This window comes from Rhinopithecus roxellana, chromosome 5, assembly GCF_007565055.1.
Source record: "Rhinopithecus roxellana isolate Shanxi Qingling chromosome 5, ASM756505v1, whole genome shotgun sequence".
NCBI lineage: Eukaryota > Metazoa > Chordata > Mammalia > Primates > Cercopithecidae > Rhinopithecus > Rhinopithecus roxellana.
Genome location: NC_044553.1, coordinates 80171774 through 80196672, shown reverse-complemented (window position 1 = coordinate 80196672; position 24899 = coordinate 80171774). Strand labels below are relative to the sequence as shown.

Here is a 24899-nt window from a genome sequence, read left to right as displayed (position 1 = left end):
CAGGAACATCAGAGTCAGGCCTTGACTAAATGATCCACCAAAACCAGTCCTTGGCAAACGCACTGAGAATACCTAGGTTGGTAGAAAATGACTCCCTGAGCCACATAGCAGACAGCACCTTGGGGGGAAAGCTGAGAGAAGGTTGTGGAAAGAGGCTTTGCATAGAAAAAACAGCTTCCCACTCCTAACATTTCATGGCTTGGATTCTAGCACCCTGTCTTTTGTAAGAAAGGAAGGGGAGAAATTACAGCAGTTTGCAATGAGAATTCTGAAGCTGCCCCCTCTAACCCATCCAAACCTACAGCAGTCCATAACATGTTGTTTAGAACATCACTCCAAGTGACCTTGCTTCTGGAAGTAGAGATTTCATCTGATCGCTTGCTTTTAAAAAACACTGCATTGAATTTCATCTTTTTTTTTTTTAAGTAACTTAAAAAAACAGACTCTGCTATCACAAGAGCCCTGTCTTCTATGCTAGCATCCGTAGAGCAAAAAATTCAATGTTAGGTACCATGTTTGGACAATAAATGAATTGACAGAATTGCACAATGAACCGCCCTATCAGGGTCCTTGAGAGTTACACATTGAGGGTTGTGTGCAGCAGAAACCACAGTCCTTTTAAAATTACTAATTTGCTACTCAAGCCAGCCTTAAGCCCTAAACAGCCCTCCCAACAAAATATAAAAGGGTTAAAGCTACGCTTTGCAGACAGAGCAAGGAAAGAGCTGAGTTGCTACAGTCAACCATGATGGGGTCATCTCAGTTCTTCTCTGGGGAGTGGGAGTGAAAAAGACACTGGATAGAAAGGTAGAAAGGAAAAATGACTCCTCACTGCTGGAACCAAGCATCCAACCAAACTGTTTCACCTACTCATATCAGGGGCTGATGAGACTAAAAATAGGGTTGAAATTCCCTCCTCCCAGCCTCACACTGTGGTCTAGTGATGACATAATACAATATGAAAAGTAGGTAGCACCAACCAACCATGGCCAGCTGAAAATAATGGTTTGGTTAGAACTAAAAAACAAAACAACCACTTGAACATAACCTGAAGACCTGAATTCGTTTTAAGAATGAAGGAACAAGACCAAAAGTCTCTTTCTGTTATTTTAGCCTTTGAACAGGTTAAAATATAAACATATACACCGAATCAACTACAGATTAGCCCTAGGAATGCCTGTCCTTTTGCCTCATTGATCTACCAGGGTATCTTCTGTTCCATTTTAGAAAATGAGATGAGTGGCCAATGAGGTGGTGTTTATGCAGCTAGCCAGGAGCCCGGGAATCTCTGACTCCCACAATTCAAGATGTGGTTGCTTTCCCAATACTCATGTTTCCACACCACACTCTTTGGGTTTGCCCTAGGCACTTCCACAGAACAAACACATCTTTCTGTTACATGTGCATTGTCCACTACGAGAAAGCACGTTGCTTTCTCTCCAGGTTTTTCCACTCTACCTTGCTGTGGTCCATAAAAACACGCACAAAGAAATATGCACCTCATAGAAAGGCCAGACACAAATCCAAAACTTCTCTTTGCCCTTTCCCCTGGATCCTAGGGCATCACTTTTGGTTCTTGAGACCCAAAGAAGAAAAATATCAGAATGAGCTGAAAACCCCTCTCCACTAGAAAGCATTGCCACCATCGCTTCCCTCTCCAGTCTCCACCACCAACAGGATGGAAGAGGAATGCAAGAGGAGCATTCCTGGTCTATGGGCACTTGGTGTGGGAAGGGGCCACACTCACCAGAGCGTCCACAATCTGCGCAGGACACCAGCTCTTCAGGCCGCCCACTCTTCTTGTTCATGTTGGAGCCCCCCAAACAGAAGTCACAGTAGTTATTGGGAATGACTGTTCCATCCGGTCCTTTCTGGGCTGTGGGAACATTGAAAACATTTGATTTCAGGCTTATATGGGTTTCAACTGCCCCTTCTCCTCCTACAGAAGGATGTATTATAACCAAGTTGGCAAATTGGGCTAGGCTTTCTTTTGGATCCTTTCTGGTTTAATGGAACTAATAGTGTCTCACAAGTCACCCAGAGATTAATTTTTAGAGTATTTCCCAGCTCTGTGTTGTTGTGGAAATCCCCCTGCTCCTCTGATTGCATCCTTAGATGATCAAACCATCCAGAAGGGGTACTGGTCAAGTGAACTACTCTCAGCCCGAAACAATCAGCCCTGTGGGCCCAGGCCCCAGGCCCCAGGCATCAGATGGAAACCACACATTGTAGTGTGAGGAGAGGGAGAGGAAAGAGCCAGTGCCTGGACTGTGCCACTGGGAGGGGTGCTCTTGTTTAGGAGATATTCTTCCTATCCCTGAAATGGAAAACAAAGAAGCGCTGATGGGTGGTCATTTCCAGGAAGAACACCAAAGATGCTCTTGGGGACTTGGACAAACATCTTGGTAGGGTATCAATCTCCCTGAAGGGGAGTCTCATCTCCCTGAAGTCCAGACCCATTGATCATGGAAAGTACCCAAGACCCCAAGTGCCTTAAAGTTTCTAGACCCAGGTTTCTAGGCACTTGGTTCAGCCTCATGCCAGAGATGGATTAAATTACTGTGCATGTCTTTAGCCTTAAGACCGTCACAAGTAACCAAACACACTAAGTTCAAAACCCACTCCTGATGGAGGTCCTTAAACAAAGGCAAAGAGAAATCTTGGGACATGACCTTGAAAACAAAGCCTTGAGGAGAATAGCACCTGTCCTCAAGCACTAAAATCATTCCATTTCCAGGGGCTGCTTGAGAAGCCTTGAACGGGTTATTTGCATGGAGAGAAATGCCTCCCTTTTTCTCTGTTTCTCCCTCCCTATTGCGGGCATTTCTTTGTCATATTCATATTCCCTGTTTGCAACTAAGAAGAAAAGTCTTTCTGTTTATGGGATCAGCCTTAACCATCTGAGTGTCTTCCTCCTCACCAGACCCAGTGTCTGCTGCTGCCTTTCATTATTCACTGGCTAACATTAATCAGGGTCCCATAGTGTACAAATCTGAAAAAAGAAGCAGAGATGTGAGCAGAAATGCCATCCAGACAGTAAGTGATAAACAGATTCACCCACTTTAATGTGATTCCCTCTGGCCTCCACTTCCTCCATGCCTCTGCTTTGCCTCCAGGAATAGAAAACTTACCTGGGGAAGGCAGAAGACAAAAGCTAGAGGAATTTCATTATAGAGGGTTAATCCATTTATCAGTTGCTATTTGGATTGTTTAATTGGTTTCTAAGTCATTGATTTCCATCTTCAGGGAGGCAGACAATTCTCTGCAAGAAGTGTTAGCTGTTTGGGGGAGACAGAGGAGCTGGCCACATTCTGGGATCTGTTGAGTGTGGGCTTTTCTACATCAGTCCCTGGATCTCAAACACATCTGCATGGCATACAGAATGGTTTTGCGAATAATCTCCAAAAAGCAGTACATCCACAAAAATTTTACTCTGCCTATAAAATTTTCATTGCACAAATCCAGAAGTACCAGAGTCCCTTCCTCCCTTCTCCCTCAATTGCCATCTTCGTCATTTTTAGAACTCTCCTAAGAAAATCCAAGCATCTCTATGAAGCAAATAAACTCAGGGTTTCCTCAACAAGAGATGGATGGAAAACTATCAAATGATAAACAGAAAGAAGAGATAGGGTATACTAAATTTAGGGGCTAAGGGTAAACCAAAGTTAAGTGTCATGATTGATATGAGCTAGATATAATATGTGGAGATGCCAGTCGTTACTTAGGTAGCTTCCTGTATGGAAGGCAATCAGAGAATCCCATATATATCATTCCATAAAAACTTGCAGGGGACCTAGTCTCCTCAGCTATCTTTCTCCTATACTCTTAGGGACTTCCTATAATTTTCAATTTCCTCCCCATTCACAAGATCTTTAAGCAACTAAAGAATCTGATTTTCTCCAACACACTGTATCCCTTGCAATGTATGAGGATGAGGAAGTAAAATATAGAGTGTAAAAGCTTTCAGATTAATTCTAGATATGGTTTAGCTGTGTCCCCACCCAAATCTCATCTTGAATTGCAGCTCCCATAATCCCTACATGTTATAGGAGAGACCCAGTGGGATATAACTGAAAATTGGGGCCAGGTTTTTCCCTAGCTGCTCTTTTGATAGTGAATAAGTCTCCTGAGGATCTGATAGTTTAAAAAGGGCAGTTCCCCTGCACACGCTTTCTTGCCTGCCACCACATAAGACGTGCCTTTGCTCCTCCTTTGCTTTCTGCCGTGATTGTGAGGCCTCCCCAGCCAGGTGGAACTGTGAGTCCATTGAACCTCTTTCTCTTTATAAATTACCCAATCTTGGGTGTTTCTTTCTAGCAGTATGAAAATGGTGGAACTGTGAGTCCACTAAATCTCTTTCTCTTTATAAATTACCCAATCTCGGGTGTTTCTTCCTAGCAGTATGAAAATGGACTAATACAATTCTACACAGCATTCACTACCAACAGACCACTGGTAGAACACCCTATTGAATCAGGAACTCTAATACTACAAGAAATAAAAAATTCAGAAATGATCTAGTAGAGCTAAGCAGGCAGTGATGGAGGTATTGAGCCTTTGTAAAAAGACCAAAGGAAAAGAATTGAATTCATCTGAAGAAGGGAAGCTTCTGAGGAGATGGGAGTCAGAGCAGCATCCTGTTGGCCATACAGAGTTCCTGTCCAAGGGGTGAGGGAGGTTCTAAAATCCCATGTATAGGCCCTGGTGTGTGCAGGAGTGACATGCCAGGCCAGCTGGGGTGCGGAGGTACATTTTTAGTCTGGCAATGGCCCAGTATATAAGGTGATCATGCACAGCTCTGTTTTATTTTCAGAGAAATCATTTTCACTTCAGTTTCTACTCTCTTCTTACAACAGTGAGCTCAAAGCATCCTTCCATTGTGGTCAGATGGTGTGGAATGGACTAAATGCTTATGCACCTGATTTTCTTCTACTTTTTGGTACTTGAGATTAGTGTCAAAGCAAGGGTTCTCCCATGGAGCTCTCCGAAACTTCAGCTAAAACATATCAGTCATGCCCTAGGTAGGGCACTGTTGATATCACCATTATGACCCTTGTTTATACACATGTCTGTGTGCCTCCTCTCCCTGTTTTACATTATCATCTCTCCATATTACATAGATCTACTCCTTCAGGTTGGAGACCAGGTCTAACTCGTTGTTGGAACCCCTACAATCTGTGGGATGAGTGACTTAGAGAGGAATGGCAGGGATGTTAGTGGGTGGCACAGTGATGCCCTGGGACCGCCGGATATCATTCACTGCCCCTGGTTTATTTCCCTACCAGAGGAGACCTGGTCCCTGTGTGCATGAATTGGTCTGTCAACTGGTCTCATGGTCAGCTCCCAGAGTACACAGAAGTCGGTAGCCAATGGCCCTGCATCACTGGAAGAATAACACTATACCCATCCTGTGGGAGGTGAGACATCATTCTGCGCCAAACACACAAGAACATAGAAGACAATGATTCATTGTCTCTTGAGAAGAGGACACCAGGTCATGCCTGTCCACTCAGCCTCCCTTTTGTTCAACTGCATATTGAGAAGAAAAGGAAGCAGACATTTATCACACCACAAAACTGTGGCAAATCTTTTGCTGGATGCTTTATATATGTTATTTCATCGATTCTTGCAAAAACTTTGTGCAGTAGGGATTTTTTTGACAGATACAGTAACTGAAATCCAGAGAGATTAAAGTGCTGGCTCCAAGCCTCGGTTGGGCTCTTCGAAGGCAGGATTCACCCCCAGTTTGTCTGTGTCCCCAGAGATTGTGCCTCTAATCACACTTCTCTGCCTCCTGGGAATTCCAGAGGTAAACATTTTCCAGTCATACCTCGCATATACAATATTTCATAAATCTCTTTAGAGTCAACCTGATTCACCCAATATGATATTTACAAAGCCCAAAGCGATAAAAATTATTGAGACTGGCCTGATAAAAGTGGAAATTCCCTTTGAACTTAAATTTAATGTCCCTACTACAGTAATCCATCCTGGGTGATCCTGTTTATTGTCATCTACTCTATGAAAACACTTCTCTGGAGAATTCCAGAGGCTCATGAAGGAATTTTTTTAAGTAAAGCTCACATCATGGCTAGGTTGGCCTATGGCCTGACCCAGCCATGAGCAATTTCCTGGTACCGTATATGAGATCATTATAAAAAGGATTTTACTATAAATAGGAAGCTCACCCAGACCTTGCAAGTGGGATTTAAATAGAGATTTTGCTTCTGCTTATGGGAAATTGAGTCCCGCTTTGCAGAATAAGATGACGGGGAGGGCAAAGACCTGAGTGATATCTCTATGGCAGTGTCTGCGATGATGGATGTGGTTTTCTGTTGATTAATGTTCACGGACTGAGATCATATCAGAGATACAAGTAAGTTGCTGAGAAAATAAAGTGAGCCTTAAGAGTTTAGAAATCTACCTGAGGGAGATAACTCTAAAAAGCTCAAAGGAGAAAAAAATGGAAATCAGGAAGAGAGTTCATGAAGAAAGTAGAAAAAAAAATAACAGAAGGCAGGGAAGAGCATTCAGATAAATCAAAGTAAGAAAAAGGAAAAGCAAAGCTTCACACAGTCCCACCACCACGCTCAGGGAAGGGAGAGCAGGCATTCTGGAAAGGTATTAGTGCACGCTATAGGATTTTTGAGTTAAATCAGGTTTTATGTCTATGGCAAACAAGGCCCCAAATCTTCCATAAAACTACCACCCAGGCAGCGCAGCCTCTCCCCCTCCCAGTCGGATCTCCGCTGTGATGTGCCTGCGACTCACAGAAAGAATGAGTGGCGGGGACAAACCGGCCATCGGCAACAGCCACTCGTCTGGGTTCTGCTGAGACCAGAGCTGTGTCCCAAGCATCCTAGGGAATAGGAAGCAGGCCAGAAGTTCAGGCTCCTCCTTGGCACGTGCACAAAAGCATGGCCTCACATCCTGAGCAGACGCTCTGACCGCCTGCCAGGACCTGGTGTGCACAAACGCGTGGCCATGCTCGGTGCCCACCACCCACCACCCAGCCCCAGCCCCAGCTGAGCAGCTCTATTTCTGGAGCCTGCTAGCCTGGAAGGTTGGGGTGCACAGCCCTTGGGGAATTCGGGGGCAGTGAGCAGAGCCCTCTGGGAAGAGAGGCGCCTCTCCTCACCCCTCTCGTTTGTTCCCCCCCTCCACCCTCCACAGGCTGACAGTTCCCGTGTCCCTCTACAGGTCTGACATGTTTCCATGGCAACCGGAATCCTGGGCTCCGGCAGCCTCCGCTCTTGCCACCTGTTATGACTTCATCTCTCAAGTGTAAAGCATGCTAGCCCCGTGTCACTTGGCTGTGCAGAGCGCATCTTCAGAGGACAACGGAGGGAAGGAAAGGGGAGAGGAAAGGAAGAAAGCGGAGAAGCAGCCCAGACTGGCCAGGCAGGACACGCTGGCCAGGCCAGGCCAGAGGAGGAAGCTTGGGGGCCGGAAACGGGAGGGTGGAGAGCAAGGGTGGACCCCGACGTGCCTTCCTTGCAGAATCAGGAGTAGGCCTCAGCTGGAGGCCACTGCCACGGCCTGCTACCTCTGCCTAGCCTTTAATGAGGGCTGCGGGAGGAGGGGGAGGTGGGCTGGGGAGAGAAGGCGGCTGCAAGGAGCTCCGGCAGGCCCAGCGTGGAGCAGAGTCAGGAGAGGGTTAAAAGTGGCGTGATAGAGACTGTGAGGAAGGCTGGACCAGAGGGCAAAGGGAGCATCAAAGCCGGGATAAATGGCCTTAATTCTCATGCTCCCGCTCGCCGGTCATGTTTACTCATATAAATTATCCCCCAGGCCTGACACCTTTTTTCATTGCTTCCCTAGAACTGATGAAAAAATAAATCCCACAGATCCCAGGAATAAAAAGTGTGGGGCTTTCATTCAGGCTGGTTCTCCTTGGCCAGCTAATAGCAACTCAGGCCCTGTCCCAGGGCTCCAGGAGGAAGACAAAGGAAGCCTTCCTCCCAAATGTGGAGCGGCAGGGGGCCTGGAAGCCTGGCGGGAAAGCAGCTGGCAGGGCCCACTCCCCACAGGACCCTCCCAACCGTCAGAGCCCTTGACGACAGAGGACTCGCTCTCCCCAAAGGCCATCTTGCCACCAGCCCTGAGGACACCGTGAATATCTGGGAAAGTAGGGGGGGGCCCGCGCGGGAGTGGATGCAGAAGGCGCTGAGGCCCCGGGCCGCTGTCATGAGTACTCACATTTATGGACGGGGCTGATAAACTGTCACACTTTGCACCGTCAAGGACAAGGTGAGACAAGATGAGCTGGAATGGCAGCACGTGCCACGGGAAAGCTGGAAAAGCAGGTGGCTAACAACTAAAGCCATGGCCAGAGGGCGGGCTTCTCTGGAGAGGCCTCTGCACACAGGGAAGGGCCCCAGGCCCTTTGACTGCATTGCCAATCTAGAAGCAAGAGAACACGCTGGGTGATGTCCTGAGGTCCCTTTCAGGCCTATTATTCGAGCATTATAATCAGGCGAAAGAAGAGACAGAAAAGCCAAGTTTTCCACACCCAGAGGAACCCAGCCTTTCATCGCTGTTTTGTACTCATGTAAATGCCTCTTTTCCTATTAGCCATATGCTACCTGAGGGCAGGAGCTGTGTCCTTCCCTTCTGTATCCCCTGCCCCTGGCCGGCAGTGAGTGACACAAAGCCGACAATCAATGTTGAGTGAAAGGATGGACAAATCATCACAGAGACTTTTTGAGAAAAAAAAATCTTTCAGGCAAAGGGAAGTTAATGATTAGGAATTGAGTGAACGGAGAGTCCCCTGAGCACAGAGTGACCATCGTAAGTCCCTCTCATATCGGGGCACAGAAGAAGTGGGAAGGAGAAATATTGGAGGCCCTGGAGAGGAGAAAGCTGTGGTGTGGAGAGCCATTGCATGTGCCTCCCCTAGGAATCCTCTTTGTTAGGCATTTCTTAGTCAACCAGAATGGAAGGCATGAAGAATCCCCAGGCTCAGCTGGCCCCAGAGTCTTGAGTCTCATTCTGTCTCTCACCAGGGACTCAGCAGCAGCCAGTGAGAACAGAGGCCCCATCTTGCTGTCTGTTTTGGTGACTGTAGAAATAGTATAAATATTTCAAAATGTGGAGTCAACCCTCCACCCTTCCTATGCCTACCTCTTTTTCTCCATCTTTATCCAACACTTACACCTTTAGATGCAAACCTGGTGAATATTTACTCCAAAAAACTGTGCCATAAAAGCAGAAAACATACCCACTCACACTGATGCCTCCATCTTGATGGATGTATTTGGTGAGAGTTGTAATTTGCAGTTTGCCAAAAGGCTGCAACAATTTGCCAGGAGTGTGTGCACCATGTCACCAGCTCTGGGTCTAGATGGTCACACGGCCCCCGAGGAATGTCCTTTGTGCTCCAGTTTTAGGTGGACAACCCTGGGTCTGCCATTAATGCTTCAGAATAGTAAGAAAACAAGTAAAGCTTCAGAATGGGTTGGGTATGGTGGCTCACGCCTGTAATCCCAGCACTTTGGGAGGCCGAGGCAGGTGGATCATGAGGTCAGGAGTTCGAGGCCAGCCTGGCCAACATGGCGAAACCTCATCTCTACTAAAAATACAAAAATCAGCCAGGTATGGTGGCAGGCGCCTGTAATCCCAGCTACTCAGGAGGGTGAGGCAGGAGAATCGCTTGAACCCAGGAGATGGAGGTTGCAGTGAGCCGAGATTGTGCCATTGCACTCCAGCCTGTGCAACAAGAGCAAGATTCTGTCTCAAAAAAAAAAAAAAAAAAAAGCTTAGGAATGTTAGTGTTGATGTTGATGACACTGAGATGAATATCTTATTACGTGACACATAATGAGATATTTCGGTTTTCCAGTGTTTGGTGATATGGGTCAGTTCATGCCCTGGTGTGGCAACTTGTGATTGCTACCAAATGAGTTTACTGAAGGAGAAAACGTTAATTTGAGAGCATCTATATCAACCAGACTCTGAACAAAGTGATGTCACTCCCCTTAATGAATTCCAGGACATCTTGGTGTGTTAGGGCTGGATGAGTTTTGTCTGTTTAAGTTGTCAGGATATTATTATTGACATAATTAGGATCCAACAAGCCCCTTGTTTTGCTTTGCCCAGCCCTGCCCTCTCAACCCTCTTCACTAGCACCACTGAACTCCGTCTGCAAGCGGACCAGCACTTTCTTTGTTCTTCAGACCAAAAGCCATATTTAAGAAAAGGAAAAGCATGAGCCTTCTGCTTTAGACCTGAGGATTTGAAGGAATCAAGAGACCACAGAGCCTTGGGGCAGCACAGCGTGAGGATGGGGGCACAGGCAGGGGCACACCCCAAAGGCAGGCCGGGAAGTCGGTGCTGAGAGTCAGAGATGTCTGCCCTACATGAGATGGAGCATTAGGAAAAGAGCAAAAACCAAGGCTACCCCTTCAATTTGACAGTACAGCCTGACTCCTGGCCGGTTACCTGGCTCAGTGCATCCAAAAGAAAAAAGGAATCAAAAGGAAGTTGACTGACTGAACATCAGTCTTGGAAAGCTAGATTTCTGTAAGGTAGTGGTTTACCTGGGAACTTGTCAAAAATGCAAATTCCTGGTCAGGCACGGTGGCTCATGCCTGTAATCCTAGAATTTTGGGAGGCCAAGGCAGGTGGATCACTTGAGGTCAGGAGTTCAAGACCAGCCTGGCTAACATGGCAAAACCCCGCCTCTACTAAAAATACAAAAATTAGCCGGGCATGGTGGTGCACACCTGTGATCCCAGCTACTTGGGAGGCTGAGGCAAGAGAATCACTTGAACCTAGGAGGTGGAGGTTGCAGTGAGCTGAGGTCATACCACTGCACTCCAGCCTGGGTGACAAAGCAAGACTCCATCTCAAAGAAGAAAAAATAAAAAAGCCAATTCCAGGGCCTGAATTGCTGAATCAGAAACTCTGGGGGTGGGATCCAGTGGGCTGTGTTTTAACAAATGCTCGAGATGATTCTGATGCAGCCTCAAGCTTGAGAAACATGGCTCTAATGCGGCGTGACAGTCATGTCACCTGGAAGTCATTTACTTAATCTTCATCATAACCTATGAGATAGATGCCATTAATGATCTGATTTTACATAGTGATCCATGAAGCATATGGAGGCTATGCAGCTCTGCTAAGGTCACATGTTAGTCAGTGGCTCACTTGGCTCTGAACCCAAGCAACCACGCACCTGAGGGGAGGTGAGTTGGAGAGGTGGGCACGCAGGGCCTCACAGGCTAGGGCTTCCCAGATTTTGCTGTGCAAATCATTTGGGGATCTCATTAACATTCAGGTTGGAATTCATAGATCCAGGGTACGGCCTGAGATTCTACATGTCTTAAAAGCCACCCCGGTAGGGTGGCCACGCATTCAGGTTTGACTGAGACAGAGGGTTATAGGGTATGGGGCTTTCAGTGCTGTTATATATATATATATATATATACACACACACACACACACACATTTTTTTTTAGAAACAAGGTTTCACTCTGTCTCCAAGGCTGGAGTGCAGTGGCACAATCACAGCTCACTGCAGCCTCAACCTCCTGGCTTTAAGCAACCCTCTCACCTCAGCCTCCTGAGCAGCTGGGATTACAGGCATGTACCACCACACCCAGCTAAGTTTTGTATTTTTAGTGGAGATGGGGTTTCACCATGTTGGCCAGGCTGGTCTCGAACTCCTGACCTCAAGTGATCTGCTCACCTCAGCATCCCAAACTGCTGGGATTACATGTATGAGCCACAGCCTGCTTTAGAGGCTGGAGGACTGATAAAAAAATTTGTAACAACCCAGGCAGAAGCCACGGGTGGCCAGAAGATAGAGAGTGGGAGACAATGTAGGGTCTATTCTGGAAGACTGAAGGAAAACCAAGAGGCAAGGATGAATCCTAATATTTCACTTCAGGCTCAAGTTTTTTTTAAAGAGCAAGTTTAGAAGAAAAAAAATGAGAGCCAGGAAAGACAGTGAGACATAGAACATGAGAGAAAGACTCAGGAAAATTATTGAATAGGATGATCTGTGATTTTTTTTTTTTTTTTTCTGTAGAAAAAAACTCATTTACCAATTAAAGTATGACCTAGGATTTGTAATGCAGGGGTAGGGTCTATAAAACATCCCAAACAGCCAAATTTAGTAAAGAGCTTTGAAGAGTCAATGTGCCTGCTATGGACTGAGGTGTGTCCCTCATCCCCAAAATTCATATGTCAGAGCCCTAACCCCCAAAGGGATGATATTTGGAAAAGGGTCTTTGGGAGGTAATTAGGTTTAGTGGGGTCATGATGGTGGGGTCCGTGTAATGAGATTAGTGCCCTTATTAGACACAAAGAGCTTGTTTCTCTCTCTCTCTCCACCTGTACACACCAAAGAAAGGCCATGTAAGGACACAATGAGAAGGCAGCTAAATGCAATCCAAGGAGAGAGCCCTCACCATACTCTGACCCAACCAGAACCTTGATCTTGGACTTCCAGTCTCCAGAACCGTGAGAAATAAATTTCTGTTGTTTAAGTCACCCAGTCGATGGAATTTTGTTAAGACAGCGCCTGTTAACATGTTCATCTCTTTTGAAAAGCCATCATGCAACATGATGCATTAGACAACTGGTCTTGAGGCAAAAATTAAGGGGCATCAGTAGGACCATGACAAAGATCCAAGCCTTGGGACTAGGGCCCATCACTCAGGGTTCCAAAGTCTTGACATAACTGAATGGTATCCAACTCAAGCCCATTCACATCTCAGCTTCACACCTTGCTGCCTGTCACTCAACCTCTCTGAGCCTCAGTTTCCTTGTCTGTAAAATGAAAATAGTAACATGTCCCTAATGGACTTGTGATCATAACATGAGGTGATGTTTGTAAAATGCCTGGCACCTAGCAGTTGTTCCATCATCTCTTTCCCTCTTTCCTCTTCTATGTGCAAGATAATTTTATTTCTAACAAGGCAGGAAAAATCAAAGACTTAAATAAGTAAACTCTCCCAGTAAGTGGTACATGACTCGTGAATTCACATTCATCGTCTCTGACCATGGATACATGACTTGGTCCTTGTGTGCCTTGCTGTCCTCTGGAGGATATAGCACCTGCCTTGTAGGGTTATTGTGAGGAATGAATGAGATACACGTGGTATGCTTAGCACCATGTCTGACACACTCAGGGAATGCAAGCAAGTACCATTGCCACTGTTGCTATTCGGTATGTGGGTCTCTTCAATCCTGCACATTTCTAGGTAATTAGGCCCAAAATGCAAGAGAAATAAAAGAGGTTCAGAGACAGCCAGGAGACACGTGAAGGCCCAATCCTAGGGCAATGGCATGGCAAATAAAAGGGTGTCACACTTGTCTGGATTGCCCTCCACAGCTTTCTCTGGCTCGGTTTTATGCCTCTGTCTTATTTCCACAATTGCACTAGAAGTTCTCCCAGGGCTGAGACCACATTATCCCTTTCTGGAGGCCCAGTTCCACTTCTCCAAACAACTGGGTGCATGTACAGTAAGTGCTTAATAAATATTTGTATTGAGCCTGTTTAGAAGGATCTGTGTCTCATATCTAAGATTTGGCCAAGGATATGCCAGGGCCAGGTCAGGCTCTGATAGTTACTGCTGACGCCAATGACACCCCACAGGCAGTTAGCTTCACAGTGGTGGCAAAGTCCCATCACATGGACTCAGACAGAGCCATGACTCAGATGAGCCATCTGTGGTCACAGATATGCCTGTGGGCCCAAATGGGACAGAGATAGGACATTAGTGCCACAGGCATGGTGCCAAACACTCACATTATCTCATTTAAGACTCACAGCAACCCCATGAAGTCAGGAGGATTATTACCCCCGTTTTATAGATGAGGCAACTAAGAAGCAGAAGTGTGGGTAAGTGACCCACATTTGCACCACTGGAAGATGGCAGAGTGCCAGGGTCACCATTCACACCCTGGACTGACCAACTCCACAGCCATTCCCTTAGCCATAGGGTCAAGGATGTAGATGAACTTTGAGGCTAGAAAATGAGCCCCAAGTATCCCTGCAAGGACCAGAGCAACCCAATGGATTCTTTGCTATATAATCTAAAAACTCTCTAGTTAAATAATAATTTCCCTAAAGAACACCTGTTGCTAGTTTCCCAATTTGCTCTTTGAGAATGAAGAAGCAGCCCAATTTCCCAGAAAGAGCTCTGTATCTAAACTTTCCTGTCTCCCCTAATAACAAAGGCTGGATTTCCAGTGTCAAGTTGAGGTACATAGTTGGCTGTGTGGGCTTTATGGCTTTTCAGTCACCTTTCAGAGTAATCTAAAATTTCTAAGCTTGTTTCAAAGGTAATTTTCACTCTACCTCTTAAAGCTTTTGGCTGCCCCCAGGCCATAAGTTAGAGGACAAGAGATGTCAGAAGACTAACATCTGTTAGATCTTTCCCAACAGTGTGGCAATGACATCATATGCTTCTTTTAGATAATTTGCACATTATCAGACTAATTTTCAGATTATCTAATCAGCAGACATTACCCTTAATCAACATGGTTCTCCCCTTTCAGCTCTGCAGAATACAATATGCCCTCCAAAGGCGTGCTAGAGCTGGAGCTTTTTTCTCTCTCAACAGAGATGAAAAGCCTAACTTTGCACCAGGCACACCACCCTTACTCAAAAGGCTGAGATCTCCAGGAACCTAGGACAACCCAACTTCAATTCCATAGACTTGAAAAATAAGCTTGAAATAAATGTTATGGACTCTTTTTTTTTTAATTTCCCTCTTAGGAGCTCTGAGTATGCTATAGAGAGTATGTTATATTTACTTATGCTTTTAAATAAAAGAGATACAACATATAACAATAAGACTCCAAACAGATGTTTTTACGAGTTATTTGTTCTTGCCTTCTAGTAATTGCTACACTGGCTTCCCACTGTCTATAGGATAAAGACTACACAGAGGGGCATAGAAGACGCTTCCCACTGTGGCCCCTGACGACATTTCCATCTTTCCTCCGCATCCCCTCAATCAGATCCAACATTACTATCCAACATTACTATCAGACCCAATGACTTCCAATTATCTGAACGTGCCATGCTATTTCATACCTGCCTGCCTTCATGTACAGTTCTCTCTACCTGGGAAGCCCTCTCCCTCCTAAGAAATTCTTTCTCACTCTCCAAGAGCTAACTTGAATGTCACCTCTTCAGTGAAGCCTTTGCAAACCCCCTAATGCAGTGGTCCTAAAGCTTTAGTGTGCACCAGAATGCCCTGGAGAGCTTTGTAAAACCCAGACTGCTGGCCTCCATCCTTGGAGTCTGTTTCAGGACATCCAGTAGAACCTGAGAATCTACATTTTCAACAAGGTCCCAAGTGATGCTAATGCCACACCTGGAACACCACTGCCCTAAGGCATAGAAAGTACCCTGTGCCCTTGAGTCCTGAACTCCGTCACAGTTCTGTACACACCCCGTTGCACACTCCCACTCAGGACTGTGAGCTCAAAGACAGGGCTGAGTCTTCTTTATGCCTGTCCTCCCTAGTCCCAGCATATAGACAATATTCAATACGTGGTTATTACATGGATGGGTGGATGGATGGATGGATGGATGGATGGATGGATGGATGGATGGACGGATGGGATGGATGGGTGGATGGATGGGTGGATGGATGCACGACATATGCACAGATGGATGGATGCATGGATGGATCAGACTGAATTTATTTATACAGCTTTTCATCCAGGCCCAGGACTTCATAAATGTCTATCCTCACTCCAAAAATTAACTCAAAAACATCATCGATAATCATTTCCCACTGTGCAGAGAAGGTAGAAAGCTCAGAATTTAACATCACGAGCCTATGTTAAGGGGGTTTTGAATTCTAGTCCAGAGTTCTTTCTGCTACTCTACCCCACTGGGGCTCCCTACCAAGGCTGCATTTAAGAAGTCACAATGGTATGCTTCTGAGTGCATTTTTCAGAGTCCTATCCTCCCCAGCTGCGCTCCTTTTATTCATGTATGTGTACATCTGTGTGTAGGTGTGTGTGTGTGTGTACATATGCATGTGCACACACACAGTCATTTGTTTCACTTGCAAAAGTAGATGAAGGTGGTAAAACAAATGGAGGGAGAAGAGGCATCCAGCCTCATGGAGGGAGAGGGTGGGATGCAGCCCACGTGCAGAGAACCCCATCAGAAAAGCACTATTTCCCAAAGGGAAGTGCTTGAGCTCCAAGCCACCCTGGCTTCCTGTAGTTGAGGCAGAGAGCCAAGGGCACACAGGAAAGGGGACGAATGTACAGGAAACACAAGAAATGTATACTCAGGAGAAAACGAGAGACTAAGGGAGAAACAAAGGCGCGAGAGCATCAGCTTGGGGGCCAGGTGATCAGGAGCGACAGTGGATTGCTGAACTTGCAGCCCCGGCAGCAAGGGCTGGGGCAGGGAAGGTCAGTGCCAGCTCCAGCAGCCCACTCTGCTCTTTCAGCAGCAGCAGCAGGCGCGGGATGAGCCATGGGCTCTGCTGAAGACACAGTTGGGGGGCGATAGAGCAAGCGACAGCAGGAGGACCAAAGTCAAAAGGTCGCTACTGCTGCAGGTGGTGCGAGCCCAGCTGCCCTTGGCCCTGCAAACCCCTGTGTCTGTAAGGCTGTTTTTCCATTACGCCTCTGCTCACATGCAGCTCGGGTCACCCTGCAGCTCTGCTAAAGGGGGAAAAAGTCAGCATTTCCACTTCACTGGTGTCCAGACCTTCTCCTGAGGGAGCCGCAGATTAGCCTCTTGGATTAAGCTCTCCTACCTGCCCCTCCCCTCCAAAAGCCTCACCAAGGGAGGATCACGAAGCTGAGACCTTAGGATGCTGCCGAGCTGTCACATCCAATTCAGCACACAGCCCCAGTGGCATTTAGGGGCAGGATGGATGGAAGTCACCCCCTACCCCCAAACAGTGGGAGCAGCTAATGACTGGGTATTAATGATGCTGGCAATTAGTGCTCACAAGAAAATAGTCGGGGGCTGCTCACCAGGGGAATGTGGGAGGGAGCAGAGCACACATTCGGGGCAACAAGCAAGTCAGTGGCCTGTGTGGTGCAGAGAACCTGGGACGAGCAGCTGCCTCATCGGTTTGTCCAGAGAAATTAGGGACGGGGGGAAAGGACGGTTTCTGTGGGCACTAAAGGCCTTTCTGCTGTACCCTCCCCACTAGCAAAACTGGGTTAATCACTGAATTTTCGAGGAGGGTGCTGTGAGATGTCATTAAAACGGTATTTGTGAGGGTTCTGGAAACTTCTTCATGTGGGGAGGCCCTGGATCCGCCCGGGAACACCTATTATTTTCTAGGAGGTTTTAAACCCTTAGCCAGCCAAATGATCCTTTTTGAAGAACCCACTTTCTCATCAGCAGGGTGAGAAAGAGAAAAGGGGGAGGGGGAGTTGGAGTGCGTGCTGCTCACTGACAAGCCCACAGAGGTGAGAACAAGCCACCATGAGATTTCGCAGGCAGACATCTCCACATAGGGCAAGGGGAGACACGCACAGCTTCCTTCCCAAGCAAGGCTGTGTGGCCTCAAGGGGAGGACAGGAGAAGGCCAAACACCCCCACCCACGCAGGAGCATGAGGAGATCCACAGCCGAGTGCTGGTCTCAGAAATCAGCCAACTCTGAGGGGATCACAGGGATCGCTGGAGAGACTGACTCCTTCTATTTAGGGTCTGCAGCACACCTCCACGTGCAGCCACAAACACCAGGCACATGGAAACATGCACACGCACACACACACATGCACACGCACACACACGCATGCACACACACAACATGCACACATGCACGCACACATACGCACAAACGCGCACACACGTGCACAAGCACATGCACACACATGCACACACAAGCAAACAGCACGCACACACGCACACAACACGCACATACGCACACACAACATGGACACACACACATATACGCACACATGCACGTGCACACACAACACACATGCACACGCACACACACGCACACATGCACACACGTGCGCATGCGCACACACGCAACACGCACACGTACACACCCACACACACGCACACACATACATAGACACACACACACCACACTCATAATGAGGCTACAGGAGAACCAAGGAAAATGAGACACAGACAAGAAGCATTCCAAACCGCAGGGCATGAATAAAGGAACAAAATGGCCTGACATTTGAGAAGAGGTATAAGGAGATAAGCTAGCACAGGAGAGTGAGAAATAAGGCCACCAAGCTAATAAACACTTTAGAGAGCGCAACAATGGCGAAGAAACGCTTTTCAGGGAGCAACCAAAATCAAAGGAGATTCTTCTCAGCCTCCTCGTGGTAGGAGACAACAGTTCCGTGTGACCTCTTGGTCACTTAGACCAGGGAAAAGAGGAGAGACAGGGAAATGCAAGTACGGGCTGCCTCAGTACAGGTCAGTATCTTTTCCTTTTTGAAAGACAAGGGTGACTGGACCAAGGAAAACTCTTCCCAGAGAGAAGGCCTTAGTGTTGGAGCTCCTCAGTCCCTGGCAAGGAGAGGCGGGCAAGGCTCGGGGGGCACCTCCCGCTCTGCTGTTCAGGTTCTGTCCAGGTGACAACAGCAGGTGAGAAAGCAAGGGTCTGTCACACTAAAGGTTTGCACCTTGGAAGTGAGCAAAAATTCAAGAAGGTGCTGAAGGCTGAATTGCATCCCCTCCCCACTCTCAAATTCCTATGTTGAAAGCGTAACCCATGGTACCTCAGACTGTGACTTGGTTTGGAGGTAGGGTCCCTAAAGAGGCATTTAAAGAGATAAAGTTAAAATAGGCTTGTTAGGATAGACCCTAATATCCAATCTGACATGGGCCGGGCACGGTGGCTCACGCCTATAATCCCAACCCTTTGGGAGGCTGAGACGGGTGGATCACGAGGTCAAGAGATTGAGACCATCCTGGCCAACATGGTGAAACCCTGTCTCTATTAAAAATACAAAAATTAGCTGGGAAGTAAAAATACAAAAATTAACTACTCGAGAGGCTGAGGCAAGAGAATTGCTTGAATCTGAAAGGCAGAGGTTGCAGTGGGCCGAGATCACACCACTGCACTCCAGCCTGGCGACAGAGAAAGACTCCATCTCAAAAAAAAAAAAAAAAGATGAGGAAATGTGGACATAAAAGCAGACACCAGAGCACCCACGCACAGAGGGACAAGTGTGTGAGGGGACAGGAGAAGGCAGCATCTGCAAGCCAAGGAGGGAAAAACAACCCTGCCAGCACCGTGACCTTAGACCTCCAGCCTCCAGAACTGTGAGAAAATTAATTTCTGTGGTTTAAGCCACTCCGTCTCTGGGGTTTTCTTATGAGAACCCTAGCAAATCCATAAAGAAGGCAATGCTACAAGGGGAAACTGGGGTGGAGGTTAAAGGAGACCCCACACTAATCCGAAGAATGACCTTGGCCACAGGTGTGTTTATTATTTCAAATATTTGGTGGAAGTGGCCAGTGGATATCAGTTGACTAAGTCAATGGCTAACACGCATCCTCTAATCCTAGAGTCTGATCCCTTTCCCTGCATTGAGTTGTTCACTTTCAGAATCCGTACCACCAAATCTTCTGAATAAAATGAAAAACACATGGCCCGTCCATGAATATTCTTCACTGAGAGAGCTCAGTGTGGCCCGCATCTTCAAGCAGGCTCTAAAGATTCCATTATCCCATTTCCATGTTGAGATTTCTGCAGGCCCAGAGACCATACGGGATATTCTAGAGGAAAGTCAAGTGGAAAATGCTAAGCCCTTTTGGATTCCCTAATTCATAATTGGAGGTTGAGGTAGGAAAGCACAGAAATGGAAACACAAATCTTCAGGGTCGCTTTGGGTCTTGAGAGCCCAACATCCCAGACGACAAATCCACCCAGATCACATTTGCCATTTGAATGCTGAAGCAAAGAACATGGGGTCTCCAGGCAGCATTTCTAAGGCAGGAGAGCCCTGTACCAAAATGTGATCCCCTCCCCTCACACCAATAGATAAGAATACTCTAAAGCTCTTAGTGGCCAAGCAGGCATTTCGAATGTCTGTCTGAACTGACACACCCATGACCTATGCCCAACCCAGTCTGAGTGGCTCTTGAGGAGCTGAGGGAAAAGAATTGTAGGTCTGGCATCTGACAGTGGCCAGGTAAGGACTTTCTCTTCTGCTTAACACATTCCTTCCTCTGGGAGCAGAGCAGGGTGTGTGAGCCCAGCCCTGCTATTGTTGGGCTGAGCTGCAGGGGCAGCTGACTGGCTGGCTGAAAGGGCCAACGCGCTACAGCACATTGAGACCACTCAAAGGTTGCTACCAGAAGATGCCAGCGCAGCGGTGAGAAAAAGGAACAAGGAACGCTCCCCAGCCTGCCTAACCCACTTCTTCACTGCCCCAACCTAACAAGTAGGCACTCACGCCTGTGGTTTTCATTTCTGTGGTTGGGTGGGGACCGAGTCTCCTGGTCTTGAGCTTCATCCCCCTCCTCGCTGGCCAGGTGAGTGTGAGCATAGTGGTAGCTGAGCCCCGGTCGGTTCTTGTAGCGCTTGCCACAGACTAGAGAGGAAAAGAGGGAAAAAGGAAGAGATGCAAATATTAGCAACCTGTGCAGCCACCGCTATCATTCTCCCAGACAGTGACCCCATCCATCCACCCCAGAGCCAGGCTTCCCTTAAAACTGTCTCCCATCCTAACACCCCTTTCCCCCACCCAACAGAACCAACACCCTTATAACAACTCAGCTCATGGAAAGAAAAACTGCAAAAGTAAAACATGAGGTTAAGAGCTGTGTAAGCACTCCACTGTTTCTAAGCTGTGAGACCCAGGGCAAGTCACTTGACCTCTCTGTGCCTCACTTTCTTCAGAGATAAAATGGGAATACTAATAGTACTTACCTCACAGGGTTATTGTGATAAGTTTATCTCTATGCAAAGTACTTAAAACAGTGTCAGGCATGTTGTAAGGGTAATTGTTATGACGTTGAATTCAATGGGCACTGGGAATCTACCCAATCCAACATCCCATGACACAGATGAGGCAAGTGAGACCCAGCAACGCCAAGTGACTTGCCCAGGAACACACAGCTAGTGTGGCAGAGCCACCAGAATCCATGTCTCCTGGGTTCCTGTGTACTGTCCCTTCCACCACCCCATGGTTGGCCTCTGCAAGAAATAGAAAAGTTTTATCTGGATAATACTTTTGATGTCTCACCCAGTGATTTTGTGCCAGAAAGACATGCTCCACTTCCACCATGAACGCCATGGAGTTAAAGCATCCCTGGTGAGTGTAGTCACCAAGAGCTTGTGCCCCTGATGCCCCAGGGCAGCCAAATCTGTAAAAAGTGCTCTCACAAGTACTACCTCTCAAATGAGGCAGTTTGAGCCAAGGGCAGCGAGCAATCGAAATGTGCCTTCTTGGAGCCAAGAAGAAAGGGCAGCAGTTCTGTTGGTTAAATGCTCAGTTCCTGGGAAGCAGAAGTCTGGCTAAATGGCTCAAGGTCACACTACCACCCTCAACCTCCCCACGTACAGTTCATTATCTCAGCCCCTAGGGGGACGGCATTGCTGGTAGCAGAAACCTCGAAGAGTCTTCCCAGTGAAACGTCCATGCCAACCTTCTATGCTTGCCCCCCAGCCTGGGTCCCCATCACAGCAAACCAACCTGCTCTGCTGGAGTGCTTGAAAGTTACAAATTCTAAAAGACTTCTCCCTTGGGCTGACATGACTGAGTCATACAAGGAAGCATAAATGCTTCACAAGGTGGGAAGAGCACAACTTCAGCAGCAGGCCTGGGTTCAAATCCCAGTTCCAGCTGCTGAGGTTCACTGGCTGGGTGGTCCTGAGAGTAGAGAAGTGCTGTTATCCAGTCATCTTATCCAATGATATTATTCTGATAATTATTACTTCTGATAGAGGTACTTCTGATATTACTTCTTATTACTTCTGATAGAGTTTCTCTTCCTACCAGATTCTCTTGGAGTTTTTCAGTAGACAAACATTGGCCAAGATAATGTCATCTCTTCTTCCCCATATTTACATAAACTGTTTGATCATAGCTTAGATCGTTTGTAAGAACCACCAAAACAATATTTTAAAATGGCAAAAGCAAGCATTTCCAATGTTAATGAAGGCAGATCTAGTGTTTCACTGTTTAGAATGATGTATCTGGCTAATTTTTAGTCTTTACCACATTTAAGTAGTTCCTCTTATTCCTGTTATAGAGTTTTATTACAGGAGAATTCTAGCAACTACCCTTTCAGCATCTACTATAATATGACTCTCCTTTAGTTTGTTGATAAGGTAAATTACGTTGATTTCCTAATATTTCTTATTATTGAACCATTCTTGAATTCCTAGAATGTACTCCATTTGGTCAGAGTATATTATTTATTTGATATACTGCTGCATTCTGTTTTCTAATACTGCATCTTGAATCTGTGCTAAGACTTGAGCTCGATCTATAATTTTGGGACTATCTTTTATTAGGTTTCAATTTTATGGTCATGTTGATTTCTAAAAATGAATTGAGTTTTGCTGCATGAAATTGGACAAGCTGTAGCTCTGTGCCTTTTCTTTTATCTGAAAATCAGGATAACAGTACTTACCTTGAAGGATGGGCAAAGGGATTATAAATACATTGTAAAGCAGTTCTCTCAATACCCAGCACATAATAGATGCTCAGTAAATGGTAAATGAGGGGCAAGGGCTGTCAGCATTTTTTGCTGCATCTTAAGTACTGGACCTTCCTGAAAAGAGGGACTTTGACCCTTGCCTCATATTATAAAGTCTGGCAATTGGTTGGACTTCCTTGATAAGACAAGAGGAGAGTCTGAAATTCAAGTTGGTGACCTACTGACTATAAATTCAAGACCCAATGTTTAGCTCCCACTTATAAGTGAGAACGTACGGTATTTGATTTTCTATTTCTGCATTAATTCACTTAGGATAATGGTCTCCAGCTGCATCCATATTGCAAAGGACATGATTTTGTTCTTTTTTATGGCTGTGTAATATTCCATGGAATATACTAAACACTCGGTACACACAGACATGAAGATGGAAATGACAGACACTGGGGACTCTAAAAGAGGGAAGGGAAGGAAGGGGACAAGGCTGGAAAAACTACCTGTTGGGTACTATGTTCATTATTTGGGTGACAGGTTTAATAGAAGCCCAAACCTTAGCATTATGTAATATATGCATATAACAAACCTGCATCTAAAAAAATAAAAAATTAAAATAAACAGGCCTATCATTGGCTACTTACATTCATATATTCTCTCTTCCTCTCTCTCATAAATATTGTAAAAAAATAAAATTAAAATAAAATAAAAGAGTACTATGCATCTCAAATCCATGTGACTCAGGAAGCCGGACCCAAAGAGGCCCCTGAGGTACACTCTGGATCTGCTTATGGCTTTTTCTATTTAGCTTTTTGGATAATCTGAAGTTAATATACAGCAGATTATGGGGTCATTGCATATAAATCCCTTTAGTCGCCAAGCATACTGTTAGTAAGGAATAAATGTTTACTAAAAGTAATGATAATGATATCAGTATTTACACAAAGAGGCCTCAGCCGCCTCTGCAGATCCCCAGTATAAACTCATAGCATTTCACTTGTGCCATTTTGTTATGTCAATCATCACTGTTGCTTAATCACACAATTTCAGGATCTTAATGGTCATTTGGTCTATCTAGAGAAGTGTTTTATTCCCACCAACTCTAGAAGGCCTGTTCTGGACAACTCCACTGATAGGGAACTCACTACCATTCAGAGCAGGCGTTTCTCCTTTAGACTCCCTGAATTACGGCTATGTCTGCACTGAAGGACCTCTCTTAAGGACAGTTTCATATCAATTTCATCTTGATATCAACAACTCCACCTTATATGTTGACATATACATACTACACCTTAAAACATATTTGTTGAGTGGCTCATGAATGAATACAGAACCACTTTGTGGGAAGGCCAGGAGATGGGAGAAGAGGCAAGCTTGTAGAATCTAATACTTCTACCCACATTAAGCTCAGACTAATTGTTCTTAAAAATCTACAAAACCAAACCTAAGCAAAAATATCCTTCCCCAACATGGTAGAAAGTAATAACGTTTAGAGCAAATCCTTTTGCTAGAACAGAGATTCTCAAACAGTGGTCCCCAGACCAGCACCATCTACACCTCCTGTCAACCTGTTAGAGATGCAAACTCTTGGGCTCCACCCCAGACCGACTGAATCAGAAACTCTGGGGGTGGGGCCCAGTGATCTAGATTTTTAAAAGCCCTCTAGGTGATTCTGATGCACACTAAAGTTTGAGAATACTGGGCTAGAAGGCTGGGTCTATTTAGGCTTGACTCCACCCACCCTACGTCCCCATGCCCTTCTTGATGGATGACCGTGGCAGTCAGGGGCAGGACAGGCAGCCTTGAGACCTTTGTTCAGTTATTAACAGAATCAGGACCCGACAATACATGGAGGTCCCAGTCTGGAGAAGCCAGACTTCTTCACAAAGAACCCTCTGGTTGGAGTTCCATTTTTAACCAGGTATATGTACCATGTCATTCTTCCATCACTAGGTCTTCAATTCAAGAAATATTTATTAGTCACCTAATATGTGCCCCACCCTCCACCACAAGAAGGACAAAAATGAACAAGCCCCAGACCCCTCCGTGGAGGAGGTCACAGTCTAGCAGAGATCTGCATGTAAACAAGCCAGAGGGAGGTGGGTTGAATACAGTGAGTCCATGCCAGGCAAAGAGGGACATCAAAGAGGGGCCAGGAAACTGGCTTGAGCGAGTGGGGTACGGTTTCCCAGAGTAGGAGCCCCTGACATGAGCAGGACTTCAGCAGACAAAGGGGACCCAAAGCACATGCAGTCATCACCTCTGCAAACTGCGAGAAGTCTAACCAAGTTGAAGAGGTGGAGCGGTGGGGGTGGATGTGAG

The 24899-nt window shown here is 46.3% G+C and overlaps 1 protein-coding gene across 1 annotated transcript in view; it reads right to left on the bottom strand.

The window, feature by feature from the left end:
• DPF3 (double PHD fingers 3) overlaps positions 1-24899 on the bottom strand; it is a 165977-nt gene that overhangs the window by 54142 nt on the left and 86936 nt on the right. The window contains exons 10-11 of the mRNA XM_030930823.1: positions 20375-20512; positions 1748-1876 (exon numbers count right to left, since the gene is read on the bottom strand). Of these exons, the coding sequence (XP_030786683.1) occupies positions 1748-1876; positions 20375-20512 (267 nt within the window). The remainder of the gene's footprint in view (positions 1-1747; positions 1877-20374; positions 20513-24899) is intronic.